At 43.9% G+C, this 12,591-nt stretch overlaps 2 protein-coding genes across 5 annotated transcripts in view; one reads left to right on the top strand and one right to left on the bottom strand.

Annotated features, from left to right (window-relative positions):
* The window catches only part of MAN1B1 (mannosidase alpha class 1B member 1), a 23,077-nt gene extending 16,912 nt beyond the window's left edge, over positions 1-6,165 (top strand). For both annotated transcript variants that reach the window (XM_039719804.1, XM_039719803.1), the window contains one exon: positions 773-6,165. In XM_039719804.1, coding sequence (XP_039575738.1) covers positions 773-976 — 204 coding nt within the window. In that variant the 3' untranslated portion in view covers positions 977-6,165. The remainder of the gene's footprint in view (positions 1-772) is intronic.
* The window catches only part of DPP7 (dipeptidyl peptidase 7), a 24,431-nt gene continuing 17,951 nt past the window's right edge, over positions 6,112-12,591 (bottom strand). Inside the window, exons 8-13 of one of the 3 annotated variants that reach the window (XM_039719805.1) lie at positions 11,443-11,503; positions 9,520-9,638; positions 9,283-9,439; positions 8,901-8,965; positions 8,022-8,092; positions 6,112-6,927 (exon numbers count right to left, since the gene is read on the bottom strand). In XM_039719805.1, the coding sequence (XP_039575739.1) occupies positions 6,792-6,927; positions 8,022-8,092; positions 8,901-8,965; positions 9,283-9,439; positions 9,520-9,638; positions 11,443-11,503 (609 nt within the window). In that variant the 3' untranslated portion in view covers positions 6,112-6,791. Of the gene's footprint in view, positions 6,928-8,021; positions 8,093-8,900; positions 9,004-9,282; positions 9,440-9,519; positions 9,639-11,442; positions 11,504-12,591 lie in introns of all 3 variants that reach the window. The other 2 variants (XR_005628733.1, XM_039719807.1) reach the window with 2 other exon arrangements.

The following is a 12,591-nucleotide window of genomic DNA, read 5'->3' as shown; positions in this document are numbered from 1 at the left end:
TTGTCCTGTCAGGACTGTATTTGCTCACTTGCTTTCTAACACCAACTTTGAAAACATACTGTGTTTCAAGATTCATCAGATAACTATGGGGAAATTTGTAAGTATATACAGAAAAATTGTTCTCTTACAGATGGAGACACACTGCTTAGTCCATATGTGAAAGAAAATGTATTACAGTGATGAAAAAGTGAAAAAGTGTAGGCAAGACTACCAAAGTGTTAGAATCTGTAGTTTTTAGATTTTGGAAGCTGATAAGAGCATGGCTGGATTGAAAGAACTCTTCAATTAAAGTTGCCAAAGAAAAAAGAAAGAACACAAAATGGCATTCATGGTTTAATAGAAGGTTTTTCTGTTCATTCTGTGCTCGTGGAGATGTCACTGATATGCTCTGAAAGTGTGGCACCCGATGTCAATGGTCTGTTCTTAAGAGAAACAGATACAAGGCTTGGGTCAGCTCTGATGTAGAAATTGCTGGTTCCTTTCTGTGTATTTGTCCAGAAACTTCAAAGGGATGTTCTCTGTGATACCTCTCTACCCTGAGCACAAATGGATATTTTGCTTCATTTATCATTGTCGTTTCTTTTTAAATACAATGAGATTTGTTTTTTCATTACTGAAGCTTTATACATAAATGAAAACCAAGTATGAAATGAAAAGCATGAAAACATGATCTGTTCGTAGCACTTATCTTTTCCACATGCATCTGGATGTTAGGAAGTAAGAAATTATTTTAGGTTATGCAAAGATATAATTTTTTTTTTTTTTTGCACAGGTTCCTACAGGTGGTTATACTTCTATTAACAATGTTCAGAATCCCAGTAATCCAGAGCCACGGGATAAAATGGAGAGCTTCTTCCTTGGGGAAACACTCAAATACATGTTTCTGCTATTCTCAGATGACACAGACTTAATCAACCTTGACAAATACATCTTTAACACAGAGGCTCATCCGCTCCCTATCTGGGTACCAGCATAGACTCTACATCAGTGGATTTTCCAGTGGTGGCATTTTTATCTTCAAGTCACTTTACTTTTCAGGGTTTGAGGAGAGATGCTATAATGCACCTTTTTTGACTTCAAACGACAGACAAAAGCTTGGTAAAAGCATCTCTGGTTTGAAGAAAGCACGTCAGTCTTAAATCTGATCTCTGGTTCTGGGATGGGCAAAGCTGTGCCATATGAAGCTGGTTTCCCTGGCATTGGTTATGAGGTTCAGAAGGTAATTCTAGTGTGGACCATGACATTCTTGGGGCTCTGAGGACCCCCTTAACTGATGACTCACTTATGTCAGTGTTACTAAATGCTTATTAAATACTGAGAATGCAGCCAATTGGCTTAGGGCACAGCATTGTTCCTGGAGAGCAGGAGTAAGCCTCCAGTTTTCTAGTTTATTCTGGATTCACTGAAACACTGGATTACAGAGCCATTCCTTTGTCAGACTGTGACAGTGGTTCAGGTGCAAAGTGGAATAAACAAAGAGCTGTAGTGCTGTCCCAGCAAGAAGTTGTCAGTATTGCTGCTGGTACTCTCATTCCAAACTCCCGAGATATGCTGCATAGTGTTAGGAGAAAAAAGAGGCAGCAGAGCATCTGTTGTATAGTGTCTTAGTTTTGTAGAGCACTTGGAAGCGTATTCAAGTTGTGGCTGAAATAAATGGTGAAAGAGAATTTGCTGCTGGTTTAGCTCAAAGTGATACATAATTTTGTAGAAGTATTGCAGTTTTTTAACTTCCTGCAGAAAAGCAGGAGATAATGTGAAATGCAAGTAAAACTACACGTGCATTTTATATCTTAATTGCATCAGTTAGACTCAGGTATTCTGACTGAAAGCTGCTTTCAGCTTTTCAGAGGTTGGGCACTGGGAAAGCTTGTGAGTATATTAGGTATCAGCCTCCTTCTGTCCCTTCCTGTTCAGATATCACATCATGGTTTTTGTTGACTCAAGCTTACAGCTGTACAGCAAAGTTCTTGTTATTCATAATTTCTTGAACCGTGGAGAAATTGTCAATTATTTTTTTCCTTAGGAATACAGTGGGTATTTTCAGCAGTAGTGTTAAAAGCAGACAGTCTACAGCAGTTCTAGGCCCCAATAGAATTTGAGAAATTAACTTCAGTTACTTGAAGACAAGTAGACCCAGGTTTCTAAAGACTCTTACAGGAGCCCTGGGATCTTTCATTTTTATATGTGCACACATACAGATTTTAAGCCATGAATTTGGAAATGAGCTTTCTAGAGTGCTTTTCCTTCTGGATTTGGACTCGGACAGTCCTGTGTTAACGGATAAGATCTCAGAAATGTGATTGTTCATATTTCCAGAAAAGGTTGGTCTTACTGAAAGTCTCTTCCCCCCATGGTAGTGGGTGTCATGGACAGGGCCAGGAGCTGCAGTCCCCACTAAATCCAGGGGTCCCTGGCCGTTAATGGAGCTGACTGAATTTGACTCTAATGGTTCATTTTGCAGTGGCTGAGGGAGGTATTTTATAGCATTGTAACCTTTGATTTGTAAAGTAAGATGTATCTTTATTTGTTTTATGCTGATCCATTCTGTTTGCTGGAGTTACAAGTTACTCTTGGGACCACTATTTAAGTATTTTATATAATATTTATCATTCCATGTACTAATGGAAATGGAGAAATTTTAGGAATTATTTAAGTGCACATTTTTCTGTCATCAGAGGGACCCTGTCCTGGGATTGACAGGACATAACTAGTCAGTGCAGAATGTTAATGTTCTTCCTGTTCACATGCCAGCAGTAACTCTGAGAACAAGCTTCTCACTTACAACTGCAGTGGAATCCTGTCACTATGGCCTTTAGCTACACAACTGATCTGCTGCCAAGGCTTCCGTTTTCTTTGGCACAACAACAGATGAGGATAGTGCAGTGGAACTGTGGAAGGAAGCACCTTCAGTTTTTTTGTTTATGCAGCAGGTTTGTGCTGCTGAGGAGCTGAGTTTGGGCTAAAAGCTAAAGGCTTAAAATTAGAGACTAAAGAAGAAAAAAAAAATTCAGTGACACTACCCAGGTCCTGCTGACCTGTGTTGCTTTGGCCTTGTGCCTTTGAACAAAGCAGATTTTGAACCTTTAATTATGACTGTGCAATGGATTGTAAAACTTCCAGGGTTTGGTGTTTCACCAGAGAGCTGCCTGACTGAGGCAAGAGAGATTTCTTAGAAAATGGAATACATATAAATGCTTACCAAAAATCTTCTGGTTTTGAAGTTGTACACAAGTCTTAATGTAATTGATTCTGCAAATGGGACTATGGGAGTCAGTGTGATACTTTTTTTGCCTTATGATTGGCTTGAGAGTAGTATTTAATTTCCTAATGAGTTGAAGGAGAGAAGAATAAACTGTCACTTCGCCAAATATGTCTTGTCTTTTAGCTGAGCTTGTTGGTCCAGCTGATTTCTGTCTAGTCCCTCTTGGGACATGCAGTCTCTTTAAAATGTGGCTTTGCTCTCCTCAGCCTTTAAACCTGAGGTTCACGTTGTTAGCTCTCACTCCCTTTGAGAACAAATGCTTGTTTCAGACCCCTATGTCACCTGTGAAATGGCACAAACGAAATAATCTCAACGAAGTTCATTTGTTCTTCCTGTTCTTCTGCAGAGGTCATTTTCATTGCTTGTTTATTTTTACTTCCTTAACAAACTGCTGGGTCAGATCAGTCTCTGAGCTCCACAGCCTCTTTCTGTCCATAGTGTTCTCCTCCAGCACAACTCCAGCTCAATTTGTGGTTCCTTGTTCCAAAGCTTGAACTGCTGGGTCCGTAATCCGCTTTGGTGTTTCTACATGCTGGGACACTTCTGGCTTAAGTGGAGTGTTGTGGGAAAGCCACCACTGAGCCAGGGATTCTGTCCTTCACAATGGAAAGCCTTGGGCTTTCACTGAGAAACAGAGCCAGGCATGGGCAGAGCCACAGAGAACTGCAGGGCTGTGGACTTGGGAGTCTCACACTTGGGGCACTGAGCCACAATTCAGGAAATACTGGCCTGTATGCTCAAAAAAATTCAGCAGATGGATGGGGCACAGTTACCATCTAATCCCTGAACTTTTGAAAGCTGAATTCCCATAACAGGTCTTTAGAAACTGGCAGTTTTGTAGGACTTTCATTTAACAGGATTTTCAGCATTCCATGCCAAGCTCAGGTACAGTTCTGGTTACTCCTCCAAATACACCTTGTTTCCTGTTCCATCCCAGCGTGATGTTGGCAGTGATGATGGATGAAGACGGGAAAAGTTTTTGCAATAACACATTTACAGTTTTGTGTATTTTTTCTGCGCTTCAGGACTTGCCTCTTAGAAATAGCCCTGTAAGGGAATTTAGCTCCTGATTGCCAGTGTCACACTCAGTATATTTAACAGGATCAGTAAAACTGACATGATGGGATAGCTCCATGAAGCGTATTGCTTCAAGAGAAGGTGTTTTAATTTTTCTGATTTTGGATTTGGGAAGAAAGACTTAGGTTTTTTGTTCTTTGAAATACTGCTGGAGATTGCTGTCCAAAGCTGGAAGCCTCTGCATCCACTGGAGCTCAGCCCTGAGTTCCTGTTCTGTACAATATTCCCACCTTGGCTGCCCTCATTGTGTCAGTAAATGACAATAGAACAAATTGAACCTTTGTTCAACAACCTCACTGGTGCAGGCCTTAAGCACAGGGTCTACAGCCATGGTCTGGTCTGGGTCACTCACTGCTTATATGCTATTTTCCTTGTGTGGCCCTGAAATTCAACCAGGAGCAGCATTCCCATGATGCTCAAGAGTGATGCTTTCTGGCTCTTCCCTTCAGCTCAGACAGCACCACAGAACAGGATTTTCTTTTTACCTCCCATGCTTTGCTTGCTAAAGGATTCAAAACATTATGGATGCTGGTGGCACTGGCTTCAGACTTCTACGATGATTTCTTTTATGGCGCTGTTCGTCTGTCCTGGATGTCCATGTGTATTATCTCTTTTGCCATAGTATCTGAAAGCCCGTTAATCCTTCCATATCAATCATACTATGTGTATTCCTTTGGAATAAGAACTGTCTGTAAGAGGAAAGTAAGAGCTCAGTATAGTCCAAGAGAAGGGGATTAAAAAACTTGTCCTTCTGGAAGGTCAGCAGACACCCAGCCCTCCTTTCTCTTCAGAGCACAAAGCCAGCCTTGGTGACTGGGATGACTTGCAGTGACTTCCTGAAACACTTGCCCCTGAACCTGGCTGTGTTAATACACTGCTGAGCTGATGATCACTGGGAACTACTTAACGGTGTGAAGGGTGCTGTTTGAAGGGAAATAAAAGCAGGATGCAATCCTTCCTCTCCTTTTTTCCCCAATGTGTTAATCCTGAGTAACGGCTGGGGTATAGCAAATCTGAATTCAGAAAAGTTGCAGGCTCTGAGCCCAACAGAGGATGACCACTTCAGAAAGGCATACTTGATATAGCAGCAACAAAACCAAAGCCTGACTTGAGCAGGAGCAAAAAGAACAGTGGCAGCTCTAAGGAGGAGCCATGGAGGTTTTCATCAGCATGAACAGAGAGGATTCAGGTCGAGCTGAGGATGTAATGCCACTGGCAGAGCGACTTTTATAGGGACTGGAGTTTCACTAATTCTGTCTTCCAAGTTGTCCTTCATTTACATGTATCTGAAAAAGCTGATCAGCGGCTCCATCTGTTCCTGCTCTCCTCAGTATCCCTGGCTGGAAGGACCAGAAGCTTTGGTCTTTTTTTAAGAACAGGGCAGAGATGGACGAAACAGATCTCAGCACCCAAATATTGTGAAACACCAGCAATGGCTCTGGGAACCAGTCGTGCTGTGACCAGGGAGGGCCCAGCAGTGCAGACAGTGACACCAAGCACCACTGTGACTGTGCTGCACAGTGGAAACCTCTGGGGACTCAGGAATCCTCTCCACTAACTCATAAAATCATTGTAAAGTAAAATCAACTGAGACAGTCGGTTACCAGGAATTAGTATTTTGGCAGTTATGCTACTAATTATTGGTGAGTATTGGTCAGTCTAGTAGCACCCGTTCATGGGCAAAGATTCACCTGGGAAGGTGAGAAGGAACTTTTTTATCTTGTTTGGTTATACTACCAAGCCATGAAATTATATCACACCTTTTAATAAACTTTTAGATCACACGCTTTAATATACTTGCAATTGATTTTAAAAAGCTCTGAAGATGCCTCAGTGGAAGTGTGCTTTACTGGTCACCACTACACAGCCCTTGAGTGACAGCAGTGCACACCAGGAATCCTTTGTGTAAATCTTCATCTTAGCAACAGGAATCTCTTCAACAAGCTAAAACTAAAACAGCCCCAACCCACAGCTCTAGCTAAGACTGATAGTCTGTTTTAATTAACTGGTCACTAGTGGAGCTCACCATGATTCTGTGTCAGTCATAATTAAACCTTTGCTTTTTCTACTAACCCTCTAGTATTTCCTTTTTCTCTAAAAATAGTTTATTTTCAACCTTAAGGTGCCTCATGCAACCATACTCTTCAGGGCTGTGATGGTTCTTGGACCTTCCAGGCAAGCTTTTTGTATTGCTGCCCTTTGTCACAGCTCATTCGGAGCAGGCAAGCACGGAGCCGAGAAAATGTGGTTTTGGCTTCTGTCAGTGATTTCGTCTTCTGTGTTTGTTTTCATGCTCAATGAGGTGTAAGTGGGACACTTTGGAAAAGGGAGTTCCCACCATCATGGCAGAGGAGAGAACAGTGTCCCAGCCAGCGTAGTAGAACCAGTGCAGCAGGCTGCTGTGTCCTGTAGCAGCTGCACACAGGGGCTGTGGGGATGGAAGGGCTCAGGGCTAGCTGCCTGCTGCAGCTCCTGCGTGCTGCTCCTGCACCTGCTCCATGCCTACAGATTTCACCCAGCTGCTGATGATCCTGGCTTCAAGCTTGCGCACCTCTGTGACGGATGGGGGGTCAGCTGGGTTGTGTCCCCTAAAAAGCAGAGGAAAGCAGAGCAGTGTCAGTTACTGGACAGTTGGTACTTGCCTCCTGCACAGAGTCTGTGATTTTAAGGACAGAGACTGACTGGTTTGTGCTTCACATGTGTGCCCTGGAAATCAAGTTGCAGTGTCCGATCTCCAGAACGGTTGGGCAGCAGGGCCAAGCTTGCCCTTGCTGGCTGCTGCCCCCTCTGCTCCAGACCTAAAGGCAGATGGCTAACGCCAGATGGCACTGGACTACTTCATGTGACTGCTTGCTGCAGGCTGTCTCACACTTGTGCCAACCCCTGCGCAAGAACATGATCTAATGACAGTAGGTGAGCTGAATGCCAAGTTCTGCACAGCTCAGCATCCCTGGAGGCTGAAAGAGCCCTGTGCTGGGGAAGAAGATCACTCAGAAGATCACAAGGTTATTGGTACTGGGCTGCAATAACCTTGTACCATCCTCTTTAGGTACTTGCCCTGTGATAGGTGCTCGGAGGCCACAGTTCATATACTGAGGTCAGTTTTAGGTCCCTCTTGACAAATAAGACATGGAAGGGATGGAGCATGTCCAGGGAAGGGAATGGAGCTGGGGAAAGGTCTGGAGCACCAGGAATGGCTGATGGCTGAGGGAGCTGGGGGTCTCAGTCTGGAGAAAAGCAGGCTCAGGGGGGACCATCTCGCTCTCTACAACTCCCTGACAGGAGATTGTAGCTAAGTGGGGGTCAGGCTCTGCTCCGAGGTAACAAGGGATATGACGAGAGGAAACAGCCTCAAGTTGAACCAGGAGATCTTTAGACTGGAGAATAGGGAAAATTTTTTCATGGAAAGGGTTGTAAAGTAATGGAACAGATTGCTCAGAGAAGTGAAGAATTCACCATCCCTAGAAGCATTCAAAAAACTTGCGGATGTGGCACTTGAGGACATGGCTTGGTGGTGAACATGGTGGTGATGTTGGGTTCATCTTAGAGATCTTTTCCAACCTCAACAACTTTATGATTCTGTGATTCTGAAATATCTCCTGGTTGTTTGGGCTGTGGCTTGCTGAGATCAAATACCTAGGGAATCAGGATTTTGCCAGCCAAAGGAAAGTTTGATACTTACCGGAGATCAAGGTGATGGGCGCCTCCTTTAACGGTAAGTGCAATCAGTGAAGGGCTGAGGCTGCTGTTTATCTGGGAGGAGAAGAGCAAAGATCAATTCTCACCAAGTTACTGGGAAGAGCTGGACATGAGTTCTGAAAACTGGAATATGATTTGGGCAAGACTGAGGAAAAACATGGGAAGACATCCTTCGTAAGGCTGGTATCTGCAGCTAACAGTCTGAACGAACCATATCACCTGCCCCAAATGAATGTTTTCCGCAAAGTGGGAACTTCAGCTGATTCCAGTAGAGGTAGTTGGAAGTTAGGTCTCCTTTGGACCCATGCACCCTAAGGAGCCTGTTCCTCCTGGGATTCCAAGCCAGTCTAAAACACTGAGCTTCTGTATTCAATCAGGAGCTTAACTAACACAAAATCCAGTCCTGGGATTTTAAATTTTAGACTGGACACTGACAGCACTCTGAGGTTTTGTTGAATCTAAGACAAAACATATCCTAGTTTGCGTTGCTGCTCATAGCATCCGCCTGGTCTCATCAAGTGTGCTAGGACTGGAGGGAGCCAGACCACATGGCTGGCAGCATTGAAACCACGTGTGAACACAGAAACCAATTTGTGGTTCAGACCTTGGGTGTGGAGTAAGGAAGGTTCTGCCATGTCTGCACTAGGAAAGCCATATTTGTTCCATCAGTATTCCTGGCTGAACACTACTCAACGTGTCTGTCATTAGTGTCCCGAGAGTCCTCAGTGGTTCACCATGAAACAGCTGCTCACAGAAACTCAGGTTAAAACTGAATTGCCAGTGCCGCTCTGAAAGGGAGGGAGGGCAGTATGTCATCTGCAAAGGTTGCTCTGTGCTCAGGGTAGAGGAGTGCAATGCTTACCCCACCTCCAGCCCATGGGTCCAAGTCTCCATTTGAAAAAATGATGTTGCTTGCACTTTTCAGGTCTGAAATTCAGAGAGTTCATAATTCAGAGGTCTCCTTCCTGCCCAGTTATCCAAATGTGTTTGGATATGGCATCGAATATGGCCAAGAACAGAAAACATCAAATAATTGAACAAATTACTGGTAGTTTTTATGTTTTCCTCTTCTCTACCAAAGAGATACAGAAAGGTCTGTTTGGCTCAAGTCAGCACAAGGCTGTAACTTTCTGCCAGGACGCATTAGTGTGCTGTGCCTGTCCTCATGGGGCTCAGCTGGACTGAGGGAAACAGGGAGACAGCTACAGGGTAACACAAAGAGACAAGTAATCAGCACAACTTACCTTCTCCCCAAAAGTTTGTCCGCAGCCAGTGTGCTCGCGGCCTCACACGCCACTTGTTCCAACAGTACTGCTCACGCATAGCCTCCGTGAAGGGCATCTCAGGGAACATGTCTGTCACATTGTTACTGTTAAATGTTAAGTTGATCTCGGTGCAAACCTAGAAGTGCAAGAGCTGTCATGGGGCAGGGGCATAGACAGGACAGCAGCTGAAACCTGCTGGGGTCTCTAACTTCTTACCTGGTAGTCCCAAGCCTCTGCATCTGAGCCGATGCCACAGCCCGTGGGGTCAGCACACGACTGGTACAGCTGGTATATGTCGTAACACTGTGCCAAGCCAGAGGAGTTGTAGAACACCCCTGCCAGGTGCGAACACAGCATAAAACCAGTCAGTAACTGCTGTCTCACCCACCACCTCCCACATGAACTTCATGGCCAAAACCAAGCCAAGGGTTGCATGAGTGTGCAAGGATGGGACAGAACTCACAGAGCTTGGAACTGTACAAGGTTACAATCCAGCTTTATGGTAAAGCTTTTACAAGGGACTGACAAATTCTTTCAGATGATACAAACTTGATTATTGCCCTCAATTCAATGCAATATTGTCCCGTTTAGACAATTTCCTTTGTAATGGGTTAAAAGCCTGGATAGCAGGCAGGGCTTCAGCTATGCCAGTTAGAGCAGGTCCCTGTGGCACCTTGCTCATCTTACTCCTCCGATTTCTCAAGAAGAAAACTCCTTCCAAGCCATGCCATTCTGGTATTTTATTCCATTTCTTTTGAGGCTCTGATTGCTAAATGTGGATCAAAACTCTGCCACCCTGAGCGCTACGATGTTCAAACAGATGTTTGGACACTAGTTTCCCTTATCATGAACCAAGCAAACCTGACGTGACAGCAATACCACTTGAGACATGATATGATGGGTAAGTGCTAGTCTGGTTCTCTGCAGGTAGAGAGGAATGCATTCACATTAAGGAGACGGAGTATTATTGCCCTGGAAGCAATCAGTATCCCCATTCACAGTGTCCCCATTAACCTGTTGCCAGTTCAGCATCACAGCACATGGCACTACACTCTATCTGGCAGGAGGTGGGCTGATGAAGCACGTGTAGAAAAAAGTGTTTTCCAGTATGACACAGAGGGTCAAGTATGGAGGAAAGCCAGTCTCCTGCCTAAAGTTCTGGTGGATCATTCCTCTTCTATGATTAAACTCCACCAAGTGAATGCAGCTGGGGAGACAGGGAGAAGCATGAGGTGTTCCCCTAGAACTGGGAGGAAGAAATCTGCCCTTGGCTCATTCATCTCAAAGAAACAAGACTCCCACTCTTCCTCACAGAAGAAGTAGCATGTGACTACATCCAGTAGATCTGACAGTGTTTGTCAAGACATTAGTGTTTTAAAAAAGCTTCTAGCTGCCAGCCAAATATCTTTAGCAGTGATTAAGGATGGGTACATTTCTGACTTGGGGCACATACATACTTGTGAAAAGAAAAAAAATTAGCTCCCAGTCATACTAAATTGCATTAAATCTGTAACAATTCCTTAATTTTTTTTGTGCCACTCAGAACCTATTTTTCTGAGTAATGACCATGGTAGAACTTGTTTTTAATAAGCAAGTTGAAAGATTTTATGAGGAACTCTTCAAAAGTTCTTTGAATTCTATCTCTATTAATTTCCTTACAAACACTGCCGGCTGACAAAATAAGTGGTCACAGAGATAAATGTACATGTGTGTATACAAGATGTATTTAAGATTGCCTTGTCCCTGGATTAACACCACAGGACTTGTTCTCAACAAGGAGACCAGAAAACTTCCTTCAGTGAATGTGCATTGAGCCCATGACTGCTGGAGCCAGAGTAAGGGTAAACTTCTGGAAAAGAAATAAATATCTCAGAAGTCCACATCTCATGAACAGATAACAGGCTATGGGGCTTCAACACCTGAGAAACATGACAAGAATAAGTTGGGAAAGGTGAGAGAATGAGCCTACGGGCCACTGTGAGACATTCCAACAGACAAAATCAACAGGGGGCAAAATGTCCCAGACGGAGACCAGAGTCATACCAGTTCCCCTGACACAGCAATGTGACAGGTCTACTGATAGGTGCTTCTAGAACACGTGGTGGTCCATAAAAGATCAAACTGATAATATTAACTCACCAACAAGAGCAGCCAAGCCTTCAATTGGGTCTTTATGGGCAATAATTTGTTCACAGCCAACCTGGGTAAGACACATTACAGGCAAATGGCAGACAGAACAGTTACCAGTTGCTTTGTGGAAGGGCTAAGCTGGAAGATTAATTAAAATTATTATTTACATATTTTATAGTTCAGTAGCTTTCCAAAGGCCTAATGCAACAGGTCTGGAAATCTTTAGCTTCCTCACATGTAGCAGCAAAATAGAAGCAAGGAGACAGGACAAGGGCAGACACTTCCTTCACCAAGTTAGGTAGCTTGGTGGAGGAGCCAAAGTGATAAACAACAGTTCCTCCTACAATCAGAATATTTTAATGCCCTTTTCAGGGATTGGGGTGAATGTGCGGAATAATTATTTCCATTTTAGATGTCATTAAACAGACCCTAGAAGGAAACTGGATGCCCGGTGGAGCCAGAGGCAACATGTCCAGAGTTCCAGCGCAGCAGAGCCTGTGTGACCTCTTGCACAGTGTGCTCCAGGTAGGACTAGAACCCTAAATGCCACAAAGCCAGAGGCAAATGAAGTCCCATGGGCTTGACAACACACCAGAAGACATCAAGAATTGCAACAGCCTCTGGTGATCTGGGATCAAAGCTGGTACCTTTCAAAAGCAGCTGCTGTCTTAGAGGTCTTTGTAAACCCCTGAGAACTTGGCCCTTTTCCCACATTTTGCCATCTGTGATTCTCTTGAAAGTTCATCCGTTTCCCAGTCCCCATAGCAGTAGGGTTTTTTACTGCATTATACCTGATGTATGTTAGCTTCTTGGGCAATATTTTTCAGAAGAGCCTGATTTTCACATCTCCATCCCTTACCCACCAAGAAAAATACATTTTTGAAAGCATGTTGAAATGGGCTACAAGTCAACTACTTTTTTCTTTTTTTAAAGCCACAAGTTTTTAGTATTTAAAAGCTGAAGTCAACAAGCTTGCACAGGTGTTTGTGTCTAAGGTAAAGGCAGAGCAGAATAGGAGTAACTCCAGCAAACCTCACAGCAGTCACCATCACAGAGAAGTTTCAATTATGTAGATTTACTGTCAGACTGGACAGGCTGCAACATCCACCACCACTGATCATCCTGCGACCAACATCATGTCACCCTGTGACCAACACC

The sequence above is a fragment of the Passer montanus genome, unplaced genomic scaffold (genome assembly GCF_014805655.1).
Source record: "Passer montanus isolate IOZ18808 unplaced genomic scaffold, ASM1480565v1 scaffold43, whole genome shotgun sequence".
NCBI classification, from domain to species: domain Eukaryota; kingdom Metazoa; phylum Chordata; class Aves; order Passeriformes; family Passeridae; genus Passer; species Passer montanus.
This window is presented reverse-complemented; position numbering and strand designations above follow the sequence as displayed.